The sequence below is a fragment of the Gigantopelta aegis genome, chromosome 8 (genome assembly GCF_016097555.1).
Source record: "Gigantopelta aegis isolate Gae_Host chromosome 8, Gae_host_genome, whole genome shotgun sequence".
Classification (NCBI taxonomy): Eukaryota; Metazoa; Mollusca; class Gastropoda; order Neomphalida; family Peltospiridae; genus Gigantopelta; species Gigantopelta aegis.
Window position 1 is genome coordinate 13,688,702 of NC_054706.1, and position 19,109 is coordinate 13,707,810.

Sequence of the window (19,109 nt, forward strand, 5' to 3'; positions counted from 1 at the left end):
TTTTCGAAAGAAGTCATGTCTTGCTTGGTCTGTTCCAGCTGTGACAACTGGCGTTTGGTACAAACGGCAGATAAACTGTTCTATATCAGGAAGTAGACCATCTCGTCCTACACCCTGAAGGAATTCTAGAGATTATACATACAATGTCCAACATGTTTTCTTCCCATTACCATGAACTGTTGAGACAGTGTCACAGCCAGTCACAGCATGAAACCCAAGGATATTATCAAAAACAGCGCATGGTAGTGCTTTTGCAATATCATAGACGTGACAGCTGCAGCAAATACCCCGTCCTCGAACTGAAAGAAACAAACATATGATAATGCTGCCACTATTTTTTTCTTCTAAAACAGACAAAATGATTGGCCTGCGTACCCGGTCCAACCACTTAGGATGCGAAGTTAGGGACCCAATTAGTGATTGCATTGTTTTTAAAGTAGTTTTCTTTTTATGTTGAATAACCGTTATAAATTGTCATAATTTTAGCAGTTGTTTTCTCATCACAAAATCATGTTTTGTTTGTCTAATGTCGAGAAAAATCAGAACAGTACTGGGGTCTTCGGGTTTCCTTCTGCTATTAGGACTCCTAACATGAAACATGCATTCTGGAAGCTATCCACCACTATTTGACACTTATTTGCCACCCCCTCCCGCCTTCAAAAAGAAAATCATCAAGCTAATGAAAAACATCTGTCGAGTTTTGCAAACACTGCTGTTGGACTCTTCACTGAATGAAATGGAAACAGATTCAAATACTGCACAGCTGATTGATGCCCCCATAGGTAGACATTGATCAAAGTAGTACATGCCATCTATTTTAAAGCCTAAAAGATCAAACATCCCTGGATATACTGGCAGTAGCCGATATGCCGACTTTATATCAGATGTCCCTAATAGGGCCCCCTTTCCCAATGTTTGAATAGTTTGAACTGCATCATCTACGCGTATTGTTTGGAGGAACAACTGGGATCAATGAAGTCATTGACAAAGCCAGGGTCTGGATAACCCTAAAATCTCCCACCATGAATGCTGTGTTCTAAGCATCATGTTTTTGCACATGACTCCCTTTGTTATTACAGGTGCATGTTTCGTATCCTTCTCGGCTTACCTTCTAACTTAAAAAATATTTTACTGGCATTAAATGGGATTATTTGGTATTACAAATAATCTGTATTATGATAACTCTTTTCATCTATCACTACAGGGCATGAATTTGGCCCCTTCGTTGTGGAGGATACTGAAACTAATCAAATCAGAATACAAATGAGCAAGAGCCCCGACATCCCATTAGATATGGTAAAAACAAATGACACAGTCTTCTTTTTCAATCTAACCGGAAGGCTGGATCACGACAGGGTAAGTAAAATATTTTGTCACATTTTTAGTCCATCTCTTTATTTCTCAGGTATGAGTGAAAAGTGGATACACAACCATTTAGTAAATATCACCATAGAATAATATATCCTAAATAGTTCAAGATTTAAAACAAGACACATCATTATTCCATGTTTATCTATGCAGTAGCTAATGATTCTAGTTGTGGCTCAAAAAGCAATACATGTACACGCAATCCTTGTTCAAACTGATTATTGACTCGCGTCATATACTAACTGTACATTTCAACCACAGTTCACTATATAAGTGAAGTATATGTTACGATTAGATAGACGGGATATTTCATTAAAAGGATTGGGATGACAAACGAATTTGGGCGACAGGATGTTCTGTCAGAAGTTAAAACCGCGGGGATCCAGGCATTCTGATTGAAGGGTATGAAAGTAAATGTTAAAATCAAAATATAATGCAATGCCACGTTCTCCGGCTGCCTTATATATCTGCCGCTAATTAGTTTCATATTTATGCCTTATGCAAACAATTTTCTCTTTTGAGTTTACTTTTTAAATTATTTGTATCCAATATTATTTCCTTTAATATTATGGGATTGTTTTCCTTGTTATTTTTCCTATTATTTTTCAAATTAAAAGAGCAAATTCGCAGACTTTCTAACGCTATCTGGTTTGGATACATTTCCCAGGGAACTATAATAGGCAATGGGCTACATAAGGTCCTCGTGCACCCCCACAACTCTACTACATTATGTGCGTTAGAAGACGTGGTATTTTCTGAACATGAAACTGACTGGTATCAGTGAAAAAATTTGAATCCTGTACTCATTTGTCAGCACTGTTCGAAGGTACTCTAGAAAATGCGATTTGTTTTCGTTGACATCAAGTCATAAAAAATTGATAAAAAATCTATAGCAGAAGGTAAAGGACCATTGTTTGTTTTAATTCTTGCCGAGTTTGATGAAAAAAATTAATAAAACTTAAATTCTTTAATGGCCAATCACAAGCAAGTCATGTCTTGTTTGTAATGAACAGTGTCAGCGGCACATGGTCGACGTCCTTGTTTATAAACAATCTCCAGTGTCGTTTCCCACATTAATTACACTCAGAAAAATAGTATGTTGTTTTTACAAGTGATGCCAGCAAACAAAACGTGACAGAACGTCTTGCTGACTGTTGTTGTCTGGTCTTTCACATATTAACAAGGACATGTATACCACAAACGTTACCCATTGTCCCTGGCTTCTGTTCATTCCACCGATATGGTGTCCCAAGGCTAGCACCGCATGCTGGTATGCTTCTTTGAGGCATGTGCACAGTAGTTTATCGCGTGATTACATAATTATGCTATTCGGTGTACTTCTGGTGAGGTACATAACATCGAAAAGAGGGATAACCTACGACAATGAAATAAATATGTCCAACCATATGTGGGACGTCCATGTTTCAAATATTTCAGCTGATTCAATATCATTAGTGGCAAGTCTGTGGTCAACAGATGTACATATGGATAAGATTATTGATTTTATTCTGCATTTGGTCTACAACTGATTCAAAAGTACAAACAGAATCCACACACTGAAGCCTCTGGTACAGGGTGTATACTACCAAATCAAATCCCATAGACGACAATAGTAACATATGTGGCTAAAAACTCGTAGCTGCAACATATCAATCGACATATACACCTCGGATATAAATACTACGATCCTTCACCCTTAAAGTGAATCAGAAAATATTGGGTGTCAAGCTGCTCATTTCAGAGTAAGTGGGTAGCGTCTATGACTAGACTATTTTTACAGGTACCTCATACATGTTTCAAGCACAAGGCTGCTTAACATAGTGGTGCTAGATGAAATAAAATTGCAGAAATTGTTTGCCCACATAAAACACTTTTTTTGTACAACCAACACACTCACATTTATCACCAATCACATGACTCGTGGAACTAACTGTTCTAAAAAATGTTCGCTAACTATAGCCCTAGGATAGCCCTAGAATGCTAAATTGGTCAATCGAGTCAGTACTATTATCAAGTGTCATGAAACTATCTCCAGTGGCCATGACATGCCAATGTAGAGCCTTGAAGATGTTATGACAAAATTCAAGAAATGTTTGTTTAGAAAATTGTTGAGTATTACCGTATGAGTATAGTGAAAGCTGTGTGTATATATTAACCATCTGACAAGGATTCTCGACTGTCATAATTCCCTTTTGACTCTACATTGTGCTGAGATACCTTTTGGATCATGGTAATGTGTTTGTAAATCCTTCAGTATTCTTTTCACGTTATCTGGTACCATAATGTATTTATTATATACAAAAGTAAAAATGTTAAGGTATTTTGAAATCGATTTGGTGATGCCTATCAGAGAATGTAACCATTTTGGTGGACATTATGAATGTGGCGGCCATTTTGTATCCTGATCATTATTTTATCGCATTAGCCATTCTTGAATTAATTTTTTAAATTTCGAAAATAGATAAGAATTTACATATATAAGTACGTTTTTATACTAACTCCCAAAAATAATTGGAAAAATACTCTGCTTCGGTGTTTTGTTTACGTTACATAAATATACAAAGGTAAAGATGTTAAGATAATTTGAAATGGATTTAGTGATGCCCATCAGAAAATATCAAAATTTTGGCGGCCATTATCAATGTTGAGCAATATGGCGACCATTTTGTATTCTTGTGTTCTGATAATTATTTGATCGAATTAGCCATTCTTGAATTAATTTAAAATTTCAAAAATAGATAAGATTTTACATGTATAAGTTTTCATGCTACCGTCCCCCCTCCAGACAATAAATGAGAGCCGGGGATAATTTTGGCACATTTTATAAAAAATTAGTTGTAACCATCGGATGCCTTGAAGAAAAAAGTATTTTGGAATCACATTTCAAACAATGTGAACACTATTTTTGTAAAGAGCTCAAATCTGAGATGGATATTTCGCATTACGAGAGTAAAATTTGTTAAAATCCTATCATGTTTAAAACACTACACCTAATTTAATATTAATGTCATGATGATGATATTGGTGTCACATGAAAGCTACAATAGCGTAGAATACGACGAACTATACTGGCGTCCAAAAGAAACTATACCAAGACTCTGAGAGACTACTGCAGAAAAACCTAAACATGTTGCATGTTCAAAAGATATATATTCATGAGAGTGGTGTTTTGGCATGTTGTGAACACGATTTCATTCAATAAAAACATAAAATGTTCAAGAAACTGTGCTACAAAGACACATGGGGTCAAAATGAGATGATTCACAAAGCCACTGTCAGAACAGCTTTTCAACAACAGTATGTTAAGTGTCTGCAAAGTAACTAAACATTGTGCATCAATGCATGCCACAACACGTCGCCGCATTGATGACGTCAAGCGCCGGATGACGTTAGCGGGAATCCGTTGCCATTCGTCAATTAAAGCTCTCTCCATGTCCTGACGGTTGGCTGGTGGTACTGGTCGTCTTCTGATTTGTCTGTCAAGATGATCCCACAAATGTTCGATGTGGTTCATATCAGGAGAACATGCAGGACATGGCAAAACATGAATGTTCATGTTGTTGAGGAACTCCTGTGTTATCCTTGCAATATTGGGTCTAGCGTTGTCATGCTGGAAGAGTATACCGCGTGGCTGCTGTTGAACAAATGGCAACAGAACGAGTCGCAAAACTTCATCTCGATACCTCTGTGCATTAAGGTTACCTTGAATAATAACAAGCCTCGTTTTTAAGTCCCCACATATTCCTCCCCAGACCATGACACCACCTCCTCCAAACGCTTGGACTTCCTGGACACAGTTCTGCACTACACGTTCTCCTTGACGTCTGTATACACGCTGTCGACCATCAGCTCTAAACAGGCAAAACCTGTTCTCATCACTGAATACAACTTGTCGCCAGTCTCGCACTTGCCAAATGGCGATGCCTCCTGGACCATATCAATCTGTAATGTCGGTGTTGTTGCGTTAACGTAACTCCACGGTAGGGTCGACGTGCTCGGATAACAAGTTCCCGTAATCGTCTTGACACTGTCTGTCGACTAACACAATGCCCTAATGCTGTTGATGCCGATGTAGTCACGAGGAGAAAGCGATTTCGGAGATGCAGAATGCGCAAGTAACGGTCTTGAATGGGCGTGGTCACACGCGGTCTTCCACTCCTAACCCTGTCAGTTGTCAGCCCTGTCTGCCGAAAACGTTCCATCAACCTGGTTATGGTAGCATCATTGGACGACGTCAGTAAAGAACGTCAACGTCAGCCAACCAACTTGGCTGAATTAGGCGCCGCTCTCCAAGAGGAATGGGACAGGATCCCCAAAAATATTATTGGACGTTTAATCAGGAGCATGTCACGTCGGATTCGTGCGTGCTTGGCGAACAGTGGGGGTTTTACTCGTTATTAGTGCAAATATTGAAAACGTCAAATTGACAAGCACCACCCCTGTTGTCAATCTGTGTCTCCTGCGAACCTACACCACCATCTTGGCTACAATCTTTAATGCCAATCCCTTGTCACATGAGTGCTTGTCTTTTACCATTAATTAATATTAGTTAAAAATTAATACATCTCTGTTATATTGTGTTATATTGGAATATCCCTTACTTATTTTGAATTTTTTTTATGTATGCCACTAACGCATGTGTGGGTATTGGGGTGCACAAAATGTAAAGAGTACCAATTATGACCTGACGTCAACGTAAAAATGACATTTTTAGGGTACCCTGGTAACAAATGAGTAGTTGGTCCCAATTTTTGTTTTCACTGTTACCAGTCAGCTTCATGTTCAGGACATGTCAAGGCTTCTCAAAACCATAAAATAGTAGAGTTGTGGGAGGCGGGGTACACGAGGACCCTGTGTAGCCCATGGTCTATGGGGCATTCCTACGACAGACATGCTTGAACTTTCGGTGAATTTACGCACACATCAAATGGTTGACTGATTAGTCTAAGGCAGTTAATGCACATTGATTTTTATTTGTGGTTAAAATTAAAATATATTAGAGACTTTGACAGCCGATTGGAACAGTTGATACCACACACACATATGTATTTATGCAGTAGTTATTTGAATGTTGAATTAGTTATATATAAATATTAAATTCAAGAAAAGCAAAACAGTGCCTTTTTATGAACTAGATACAAGTGTTTACATAATAAGCAAAACACATTATATGCTCTATTTGCAGGGATTTCATGTGAAGTATATTAGGATCACAATCAATGGGATCAAGGTAAGATACATAATTAACAGAATCGTCATTGAGATTTACAAATGAGGGATATATCGTGTGATTAAGGGGAGAAAACTAACTCCAACTTAAAAAGGAAATGTAATAGCGTAACAAGTATGTGTCACAGATACAATTTCCTGTGAAATGATGCTAGACTATCATTCTGAGTGTCCATAGTTCAAATCTCCTCATTGGAGTTGCATTTATCTAATACATTTGGAATCGAGGTAGGGACGAAAGTAATTTCATCTTTGACTGCATCTGTTCAACGACCACTTCATCTACCGAATTTGTGAGTTCATTTATTTCATTTATGACTTGACCGCCCTTAATTTTCTACCGATCAGTGTATTTCTAGGCTCAGTGTGCTGTATTTTTTGCGATTCTTAAGTTGTATGACCGTAGAATTTTTTTTTTTTTATAATTATAAAAACTGAGGTCAACTCTATGTTACCTCAGGGTTAGGGTTAGGCTTAGGGTTAGGTCAGCTCTGTGTTCCCTCAGCTGTGTGTTAGTGTTAGAGTTAGGGTTATCTGAGAGAACTTACAGCTTTGGGAACGTATACATGATCCCTAAAACCCCAATCTTTTCCACTAAAAATGCTTACTTATAAACGTAAGGAGCGGCTATCGACACCCCCCCCCCCCTCCCCCAAGACTCCATTCCTGTTAATTCTATATATTTCTATGCATATGGGGCAGAATTATCTCAGTGACTATTCGATCGACTGACGTACAGTGAGTGGGTCATGAGATCGACCACTGAAATATTTTAAATTAGACACGAAATAGCTGTAGTTTAAAACAGGCGTACGGGCTGCCATTTTTTGTAAAGTGACGGGCTGGTCTTTGCCCGAATTAAACGAAAATACCCAAATCTGGATAACATTATTTATTCATATTAGCATTACTATTAAACTGCTATATATGGTTGCAAACGAATTACTACGCATTTTTACATGGATTACAACTAATTTTAGGGTAAAATTATGGAAATATACGGTAAAATGGTCTCAAGTTAGCATATTTTGCCTGAATATCTGTATAATTTTTACCCGAATTTGAAGTTTTTCTGCAGCACTAGGGGCCAGTTGCTCCCCTGCCCCTATATCGTACGCTTATTGTTTAAAATATTAATTAAAAAATCCCTTTCCTTGGTCTACAAAATGAGAAGCCAGCTGTTCCACTCCTGCCGATTATCATCAATTAATTGTTTCTAAATACACAAATATTTATATCCCGTGATGCTGAATTTCAGTTTACTTGTACTACTTACTTGTACTATGTCTATATGCAATGGGGCTGTTTAACTGTCAAATAAAGTCAGAAGGGCCCTTTTTATATTCTTTCTGAAAGATTGTTTTCTTGTAATTCCGGAAAAGCAAAAGAACCCACAAACCCCCCCCCCCCAACAACAACAACAAAAAACAACAACAAACCCCCAAAACCCCCCAACAAAAACAAACAAACCACAAACAAGAAACAAACAACAAAACACCCCCCCCCCCCCCCCCGAAAAAAAAGAAGAACAAACCCACACAAAAAACCCCCACAAAAAACCCAAACAAAAAACGACGACAACAACAACAACATAAACAAACCCCATCAAAGAAAGAAACAATATTAAATATCATTATAATATTAGTAAAACAGTTTATAAATCACTCTAAATTTGCACACATTTTGTTTCAAGCAAATTAAACTTATCATACACAAATACGACATTCTAGAACGAACATCATACTGTGTCGCCACATATCTGGTGTAATATGTTCTTGCAACCTAAACTAGCCCAGACAGAAATATTTTGCATGTAATATATATTGTGTATAAATGTCAGTACTATCTGTGTTGGTTACGCATTATAAAATGTACCATGTAAAATTTTGTTACAAAATGAAGATGATGAAAACAATATAAATAAAATAAAATAAAATTGTACCAAAATTATATGGATACACAATATTTCTAACATGTAACGCTGAATTTCAGATTCCTTGACCAAATTCTATATTCAATGTGGCTGTTTGACTGTCAAATAAAGTCTGTTAGAAGAATGAGAGAAAATTATGCACGTATGTGCAATTAGAGTTGAGTCAAAAAGGTTACTGAAAGCCAATAGAAATAATAGAATTAGACCATAGGTGAACAGGTCACACTGTGGTATATTACACTGTACTGAATGACAGCTTAGTAAAACCTGAACTCAGTCCATATTACTTGCACTGAAATACAATATGTATTATGTTAACACAAGAACAGACTGTATCTTATATAACCTGAACATAAATGATTAATTACATGTACTTAAAATATGCATATAGCCTTATATAACTACTTAAAATAAATTATTTACACTTAAAATGTATTGACCAGGTTTCTGTCAGAGGGTATGAAGAGTAAAATTACGTACCCTAATTTGTTTAGAAACATTATAGTAAGAGAACTGCTGCTTAAAATTTGTGAAAGAACATGAAATTCAGTGTCAAATTTCAAAAGGTTTCTAACCCATAAAGACCTAATAAGGGTACTTATGATATGTTTTTATTATTATTACGTACCCTCAGATTATTTTCTGGCAGAAAGCCTGTTAACGTATAATAAAACCCACAGTTGTACATTACTCTAACATTTTTCGACTTCCGTTTTAAGTTGACTGACTGAAAACCGTTTTAAAAGTAAATTATATATATCATGGTGGAAATTGCAGAATCTGTCGACTATGAACTAGTTTTGTATAAAATGTGAGTGTCCTGGGTTGCGTACTTTTTTTGGTACTCAACGTTAAAAAATAGGATGTTTTCGTGAATATCCCAATATTAATAGTATTTTACTCAGATTTTACTCCTAACAGAATTATGGAAAATTTTAAATAAGCTTTTCAGTCATTTTAAAACTGCCTTTACCAATATACTCCGTTTGCATCCGATGTGATATATTTTTGAGTTTGTTCCCACACCAATTATAAAAGTTAGTAGTTTTTGTTACAACGTTTCTAATATCATAATTTGTATTGGCTTTGTTCAAACAGGTTACAATGTATCTGAATATTTTGGAAGTGAACGACGAAGTGCCAGAATTCCAGGGTTTACCCTATACCGTCAACATACCAGAAGTAAGAAGACCTGTTTGACGTTTTGCCCTAAGATACAGTTGAAGAAAATTTTAATTTCCTCTTTACCTTTAAAACAATAATGTATATATTATGCATGCGTTTATGTATGTATATGTATATGTATATGTTTATGTATGTATGTATGTTTTATATATATATATTTATATGTATATGTATATACATACATACATACATACATACATATATATATATATATATATATATACTATGTCAAAAAAGAAACGCATAGGCAAATATTCATGGAATTATCTCTTTAATACAAAGAGGCATAATTCCGTTATTTATGATCGTATCATACTAAAATGTTACATGAGTATGTGACAATGTTCTTGCTATGGACTGACGGCAGTGGAGGCGTTTTCGTCACCAAACAGCGTCGCACGAGGGCGCTGAAATCAGTACCTTGTGTGGCCACCAGCAGGAGCAATCCTAGCCCATTCTTCCTGCAGTGCATGCGACAGTTGCAGAAACGTCTGAGGCTCCGGGTCATGCTGACGTACATGTCTGTCCAGTTCGCCCCATATATGTTCAATGGGGTTGAGATCTGGCGATCTTGATGGTCATGGCAGCACATTAATGTTCTCATTCTGTACGAAATCCATTGTTACACGTGCCGTATGCGGCCTGGCATTGCCCTGTTGAAAGAATTCTCAAAAATAGGAAGCATGTGACGGCGAAGAATTTCACCCCGCTAGCGTACAGCTGTCAGGTTGCCTTGTACGAACTCAAGTTCACTTCTGCCGGTGTATGAGATAACTTCCCATATCATGACACTCCCTCCACCGAATCTGTCAACTTGGGCGACGCAGTTGTTGGCAAAACGTTCATTGCGGCATCTGTAAACACGTTGTTGTCCATCACGTCGCTGTAGAAGGAAACGTGACTCGTCGCTGAACTATACTCGTCGACAGTTTCCCCAAGTTCCACCCCTGACATTCGTGCACCAGCGAGCACGTAAATGTCGATGTTGAAGTCACAGGACGGGGCCAACATACGGTCTCCTAGCCCGTAAACCAGCTTCTCGAAGTCGGTTCGGAATGGTTTGTGCTGACACCCTTCTCAAACCAGGTATGCGTCCAGCAGTGTTCGTTGCTGTGGCAGTTCGGTGACGCGAGTGCAGAACACGGATGTAGCGATCTTGTGCTGCAGTCGTTATGCAAGGTCTTCCACTTCTGGGCCGGTCTTAAGCTGATTGAAACTGCTGGTACCTGTCCCAGAGACGTGAAATGGTGCTCTGGTGGACGTTCATGTGGCGTGCGACTGCTGACTGCGATTCACCTAATTGGAGGCGGCCTATTGCAATGTTTCGATTCGGCAGGCTTAGTCTTGGCATCTCGTAACTCGTCTACGTCGAAATGGAAATGAGGCATCATTGCGAGCATTGCAGCTTTAAATACCCATCACTACCCCAATCTTTTCCCCGAGTTTCACGTGCATTCGCCAAAATCTGACCATTTCACACCGATTTCCTGCAATTGTCGCGTTAAATGTGTTTTAGGATGCATTTGGGCATGCTGTCCCATTCCAAGAACATTAACAAACATGGTCATTCAGCAACATTGAACAAAAAACGATATTTTGTAAAATCAAACACTTTTCTTCTTTCCCTATCACCTATGCGTTTGAGTATATATATAGGTCTAGAGGTGAGTCGAGCTAAATTAGCTGGTGCTAACAAAATTAATTTGGTGACAAACATATGGTGGAAACATTTACCGAATTAATTTTGTAGACATCGATGTGTAATATTTACATTCTAAAAAGTCGGATCAGTATTTATTTCAAATAATAATGCACAGGTATACATAATTATTATGTGCAGTTCCCTTGAAAGTAATCTTCCTCAGATAATATACATCTGTTAAACGGCCCTGCCACATTCCGAACCAATGCTGGATATTTTCAACTGTTCGTTCACATTATTATGGATGGTTGCAATGTTATTAAATCTCCTCCCATTATACTAGCATATTATTCGAAGGAAAATTATTTATGCGTATTTTGAGCTACAAGTAGGCCTATATTATTTATATTATATTGTTTTTAATTTCGGTGGCATTTATCCATTTATTTGATGACAAAACTATTAGTATAGTTAGCTAGTATTCAAGTTCGCATAGCTAAAATAAACGATTTGATATAATTTGTGGCTGTTAACCAATTTTTGTGTAACTATACAAATTTAAAACGAAAGCTATCGGCGATGCAATATTCAACTGGCACAGAAATGTTTCTGTAGTTTTTAATAAAGAAATTTAAATCACTGTTAATTGCTAGTTTATTTTTGAAAAATTAATAACATAACTAACTTTTACTTTTAAAATTTGATGACAATAAACGTTTGTATATTTTAAAAATAAATATATTGCTAATAAATAAGTGTTTCAATGGTCTGATGTTTGCGATTTTAATTAATTAGTTTTGTTGACACTTTTTATACTTCTAGTATGCTATTTGGGAACGTGAACTACGTATTTTAATTTTAAAATAGCTTTTATTGCAGTTAGTTTAACTCCAAATCGTAGAATGACTGGACTAATTTGATGGCAATGTAAATGCGTTAGCTTTTATTGCAGTTTGTTTAACCCCAAATCGTAGAATGACTGGACTAATTTGTTGGCAATGTAAATGCGTTAGCTTTTATTGCAGTTTGTTTAACCCCAAATCGTAGAATGACTGGACTAATTTGTTGGCAATGTAAATGCGTTAGCTTTTATTGCAGTTTGTTTAACCCCAAATCGTAGACTGACTGGACTAATTTGATGGCAATGTAAATGCGTTAGCTTTTATTGCAGTTTAACCCCAAATCGTAGAATGACTGGACTAATTTGTTGGCAATGTAAATGCGTTAGCTTTTATTGCAGTTTGTTTAACCCCAAATCGTAGAATGACTGGGCTAATTTGTTGGCAATGTAAATGCGTTAGCTTTTATTGCAGTTTGTTTGTTTGTTGTTGGCAATGCAAATCGGTAGTAGAAATCAGAGGAAGGTGAACTTGCCCTATAGGTATTACCTCTTTTTCTGCAGCGCCGACAGCATCATTAAAACAAAATTGAAAGCGCTAAGTTGCGTCTTTGCTTTCGGCCACATGTTGTCGCAAAGTGAAGGTCAGTAACACCGTGGACGTTTATCTCAAATGCATGTTAAATAAATATAAATTTAATAAATGTTTAGTTTTATAAGATTATTAGGGATTCGGAAAACCTAAGTGGCTGGGGCCCTATTACAATCGTTAGAATTCGTCGTCTTCTTCCTCCTCTTCGTCCTCATCTCTTCTGCATTTTAAAGCAAATGTCTGTTTTGAATATATATTGAAGACTATTTGTCCAAAACTTAAATTTTCATTATTCTTTATGTCACAAAATGGAACGAATATCCATTCTTTAAGAGACAAACGTTTGACAGCTTAGATATTACAACGCTCACGCAAAAACAAAAGAAGAAACCATGCAATGCTGAAGTCGATACGGATATATGTAGAGGTTATTGCCAAAGTGTTTTTCGGTATGGTCATTAATATTTGAATATATCATATATTACGAATAAAAATTGTATTATGCGAGCTTCTGGCGAGCATAATACATTATTCGTATTCATATTGACGATACCAAAACACACGAGGGTAATAATCTCTTTATCATATAACCTCAAACGTAATACAACGTGTTTTGTAAACTGTATGGCAACTTTAATTTCAGTCAGCCATTACCCAATATTCAAATGACTTAAAACTATGTGACGCGGTGTCTTTTTGAATGGAAATGACGTCATACTCGAATGACGTCATTTTAGATATCCATACATAAGAATAGACTAGTGCTTACAGTTTTTTGTTCTCTAAACGCTGGACAACTTTCAGTGTAAAGTTGCTATTGAAATGTTTTTGTTTGATGATTATGAATGTATACGTCAGTTATGGAATGTCACTGTAGTACGTTTGTTTAAATGTCAATAAACGTTATACCATAATCTCGATTAATTTACATCTAATTTGCAAAGTTGTCAAATTCTGAAAGCATGTCATATGAAAAATACCACATACTTTGAATAAACTGGATATGCTAGCTACTATATGATAAATTATATTATTACTGATTTTTTAAATGCAATTATAGAACACACCGCCGCACTTCATTAAAACGGTCAGTGCAATTGACATTGACGAAGGAATTGGAGGACAAGTCCACTATAAAATTGAGGTAATGTTATTTTTATTTTGTTTATGTGTTTGGTTTTGGGTATTTGTTTGGTAAAAACGACCGTCATACTTACTTCAAATTGGCGGCCTTTTCATGTGATGCAGATTATATTACCAATAGTTTTTCAGTAGTGGAACAATCTGAACCAGTATCAGAGACACACGACAGTATATCCCCTGGGGTATTAACTAGTAGTTGCGTTCAATAATAGTAGATATTATCATTTTAATTTATTATTGTACTTGCATAAATACATGTCCACATACGTTGTGCTGGGCATACACCTAATCTGGACCATCTACTACATAAATAGATTAGTGGTTAGTAAGAAGTAATTCATTGTAGTCATCTTAGCCTAATTCATATAGTGTGTGCTAGAAGAGATTCTTGGATACGAACCCAGTATCTACAAGAATGCAGAATTTCCTTTGGTTGAGTAACGTCTCATTCACATTGGATGCTGCGCGGCTATAAAAAATAATATACACTATTTCCAGTCAGAGCATACGCGCTGTACCTCACACATCAAGTGTGAATGCTCTTTGCAAATCGTGTATTTTAATCGTGTATTTGTACCATATTAATGTCAGATTCAGGTCATGTTTAGGTACAGGACGTAGTTTAGTAGTAGTAGTAGTAGTAGTAGTAGTAGTAGTAGTAGTTCTGTAGTAGTAGTAGTAGTAGTAGTAGTTGGCTAATTATTACTTAACCCAGTTGAATCCAGTTCTACGTGCAGGAACAAGTTCAGCCTGCCGTTTGTGCGTGTCTGCACGCACGTTAATCTTGCATTTTTATAGCCAAAACTCCTCCAGATAAAACACCGCCCCTACACCCCAAAAAGGTAGTAGTAGACTACTACTACTACTAATAATAATAATAGTAGTAGTAGTAGTAGTAGTAGTAGTAGTAGTAGTATTAGAGTAGTAGTAGTAGTAGTAGTAGTAGTAATAAAATTATTTTAAAATTACCAAAAAAAAAAAAAGTACAGTACATTATCAAATGACAAAACAGAGCAATTCGTTCATGATGTATATAATATTGCATATATCTTCACTAAATGTGTAAGTATTTTCATAAATTACATGTAGTGCCATTGGCACATGACATATAGTATATACACACATACGGCTGCAGGTTTCTAGAGTTAAAAGTTGAAGTTTGTTTTTGTTTAACGACACAACTAGAGCACAGAGATGAGGTGCAACGTGAAAATGGAAATCTACAATATCCAGAGTGCACTACCATGCAATAAGTACACAAACTGTCTTTAGGAGCGTTGTCATTGTGTCGCACTGACATGCTCGAATCGTACAGTGAGAACATCTAAATCGAGACGACTTTAGTCTTTTACCCATACGATTAGAGTTGGTGCGTTAAATCGCATGCGACAAGTTGTACAACTAATAACGAGAATGCCCCTTTAAGAGACTAGTTACTGATGTCCTCGGGTAGCTGCTTAACAAAGATATGTATTCGCTACAATAATCTGGTTTACATCATAACCGAATGTTCGTTTTCATCTCCAAATTAGTGAAATCAAAACTTTTTTTATGTACATATTTGCTTTTCATTTATAGCCTCACACCAAGGTTAGTAACCATTTTGATTTTATCGCACATTTTCATTCTGAAACATACCTTGTATAATAAATATCTTTGCGGTATGGGTTTCGAAGTGAGTAAGCAACGATTTTACGGAGTGCAAAAATAACGACGTTTTTCTTGTTATTATTGACAGAGATATAGCTTAATGTATATACATGTACATGATTAAAATAAAAGCAGTAAATTCGATATATATTGCGATTTTTTCTTTTATTTATAGTTTACTTGTGTGTGCTGTAACAATCTAACCTTTTTAATGCGATATATGTTTCGTAGCGGAGCATCCAGATAACTTCTAAATGACCAATATTCAAGAACAAGTTCTTTTTGTTTTGTTTAACGACACCACTAGAGCACATTAATTTATTAATCATCGGCTATTGGATGTCAATCAAGAAAAAGAACTCCCAAACACCTGGAAACGATGTGTGGTGGTCTGTAAATTTCATATTAATAACACAGGCCAAAAATAACAGTTAAACCATTCAACTCAGTAGCAATATTGTCAAGATTTGTACATTGATGGGTGAGGAAACTATGACAGCCATTTGAGGTTTTTAGTGGCTTATTATTATTAATTTACTATCACTAAAAAGAAATGTCTGTAACACATTGCATGTTGAATAGATATTATATAAAACTGTATTTGAACGTCGTTTAATCTTGACCCAATAAATGTGTATGCAATGCATGTTAAAGAAGAACGGGTAACTTATTCAGACGAAACAGTTTGACGTAGGGTCACGTAGGGCTGTTCTCATTGTATTGTGTTTATTTCGCTATTAATTTAGCAGACGGCAATGTCTTGTAAAGCAAGCGAGTAAAATTCATTCTGAAAGTTAGGCGACACCTGTTTATGTATAGTAAAAAAGTGTCTTACGGAAGAAATAGTACTTTTAGTAACATAGCATTGTTCATTGTTTATACTTATCACTGAAAGGCAAATTGTAAACACTGCTTTATTTTTATCAATAAAAAATACTTTCTTCAACTAAAACTTCTACATGTGTCGTCACGGCTTTTGTTTGATGATGCGCAATCGTTAGTTAAGGATAGCACTTCAAAACCCATACCGCGCCACAATACATACCCAGACTATGTAAAATATTATCGATTACCAACACCACCCATCCAACACGTTCTTCATGTTTTGCCCATAGCCTTTTTTAAAATCCTTTTTTTATATTATATTATATTATTTATCATCCTATAACTTACTCATAATATACATGTCATAAATCCATATCAATGTTTTATGTATTAAGCCGGTTATTAAAGCTGTTGCTGTCAATGGGCCATTTGTTTACAAGCCTATACACCTAAGCGTAACGTTTTAATAACATTTATTCTAATGCACCTACCATATAGTATAAGTACATATCCCATTCATTAATTTACGCGTTAAATCAAACGATTTATGTACGCTGTTATGGGCAACCAGGATTTATCACGATGACAAAATTTTGCGCATTTGTCCGAATTTGTATGCTACGTGGCGTTTTTGTTAGTTCTTAATTCCGTTTCTCTCATTATGTTTAAATACTAATACAAGTAAGTCTCATAAACATTGCAAACTCAGATGAAAATCAGTTTTTTTTGGATTCATTGTAAATTTTCAACATTTCGTTAGCAGCACTGAACACCCACCCACTCCAAATAAGGTTCGGTCGCTATCGATCGCAGCTGTCAATTCGATCATGTAACAAAATCGCCTATAGTCCTTCCCAGCAGTTAGCGTCGTTTTCTTACTATGGTATGCATTACAGGTTTTTTTAAAGTGCACATAAAATTAATTGCTACTTTTTTGTTTTTTTTAATACACTTCAACTTTTCTTTTTGTGTCAAATAAAATTGAAATAATTTCCAAAAACAAATGTTCATGGAGTCTGGGAAGGACTATAGCTTGCTGCTCTTCCAGTCTGCGTTCCCAAAATGGCAAAAGCAGGCTTATAAAAATGAATTGCATACTGTTAAAAAATTAGGGGAATATAGGAAATAACAGCCACTTAAAGAAATATCAAGAGGTATCACTGTCTAGGAATACACATATGATAATAATGAAGGAACTGGGAAGAAATGGCAACCAACAGTTCATGCTGGCAGCAGATTGTATAGATGTAAACGATCTTGAAACAAGATAGGGATGACAAGTGAAAATTGAACGTTCACGTCTTTTGATAGTTGGTAATACCCACACGATTCGTCAAACATTCGTTTATTCGAGTCTGTGGGATGGTGCATATAAAAGATCCCTTGCTGATAATCAAAAAGAGTAGCCCATGAAGTGGCAACAGCGGGTTTTCTCTCTCAATATATGTGGGGTCCTTAACCACATGTCCGACGCCATATAACCGTAAATAAAATGTGTTGAGTGCGTCGTTAAATAAAACATTCCATTAACCAACTAAAGCTTCAGTCACACATTCAGGATTTTTACTGCCGTCCTTGATAGGACCATTCCCGATTAAAATTTGTCAAAAGTCTGATCAAGATCCTGTGATTCGTGGCGGGAAAGCACGACAACAATCAGATATTGTTCAGGAAGCGTCCCGATTCAGCCGTTTTCAGCCGAATTCGTCCCGATTCTCCAGTTCTCAATCCGATTCTGATCCGATTTGTATCTTTCGTAAGGTAAAAAACTACCAAATCTGTCCCGACAGCATCCCGATTCTCCCGAATGCGATCCGACAGAGATCAGACAGTGACCCGACAGTGAACCGACGCTGACGGAAGCCATCCGTTAGAAAACCGTTAGTCACGTGATAGTCCAGATCATGCCCGTTCATCACGACAGCGTCCCGATCCACAGGACACCGTCCAGACAACACAGGACATTGTTACGATTTTGATCGGATACAGCAGAATCTGTCACGACATAGTCACGATTGTAATCCGACTAGACAAAATCGGCTGAGTTTCCCGAATGTTACGGGACGCACCTAACTGTCGGGAGTGCTTGGCCGACCTCTCCGGACCATTCCCGATCCGTAGGAGTCTGCGTTCAGACAATGATAGGACATTCCAGATCATTGAGGATAGTAATCCGACTTTTTCACTTTTCGTGTCGTAGCGATGTCTAATCTCAAACGGGAGCCATAATCGGCACTGTGTGAACGCCGCATAACAACTAACCATATGTCCGATGCAATATATCCGAAAATAAAATGTGTTGAGTGCGTCGTTAAATAAAACATTTCATTCCTTCCTTCGTTTATTTGACGTGGCATGCTACGTATCAATCTCGCACTGTCCATTTGAAGACGTCTATACCACTCCTCTTGCAGCGCCTCGCCAAGATCAGCTGAAACAGACGGCGGCCGTACACGTCTCCCGATAATGTCTCAGACGTGCTCTATGGGAGAAAGGTCAGGGTTCATTGTTGGTCATGGTATTCTGGTAACGTTTTGCCGCTGAAGGTAGTCATTTACGATATGTGCACGGTGGGCCCAAGCATTGGCATCTTGAAACATAAACCGTTGACCAGCATAGCGAGCAAACGGGGCAACAATCGCTGCTGGTATGATATGCCGGTAGTACTGACCAGTCACCCTCCCTTGAACAATATGGAGTGGTG

General features: G+C 36.9%; 1 protein-coding gene across 1 annotated transcript in view; it reads left to right on the forward strand.

Annotated features, from left to right (window-relative positions):
* Positions 1 to 598: 598 nt before the first annotated feature.
* Positions 599 to 19,109, forward strand: part of LOC121379485 (cadherin-related family member 1-like) — a 39,828-nt gene continuing 21,317 nt past the window's right edge. The window contains exons 1-5 of the mRNA XM_041508130.1: positions 599 to 782; positions 1,205 to 1,356; positions 9,629 to 9,712; positions 13,848 to 13,931; positions 15,509 to 15,520. Coding sequence (XP_041364064.1) covers positions 599 to 782; positions 1,205 to 1,356; positions 9,629 to 9,712; positions 13,848 to 13,931; positions 15,509 to 15,520 — 516 coding nt within the window. The remainder of the gene's footprint in view (positions 783 to 1,204; positions 1,357 to 9,628; positions 9,713 to 13,847; positions 13,932 to 15,508; positions 15,521 to 19,109) is intronic.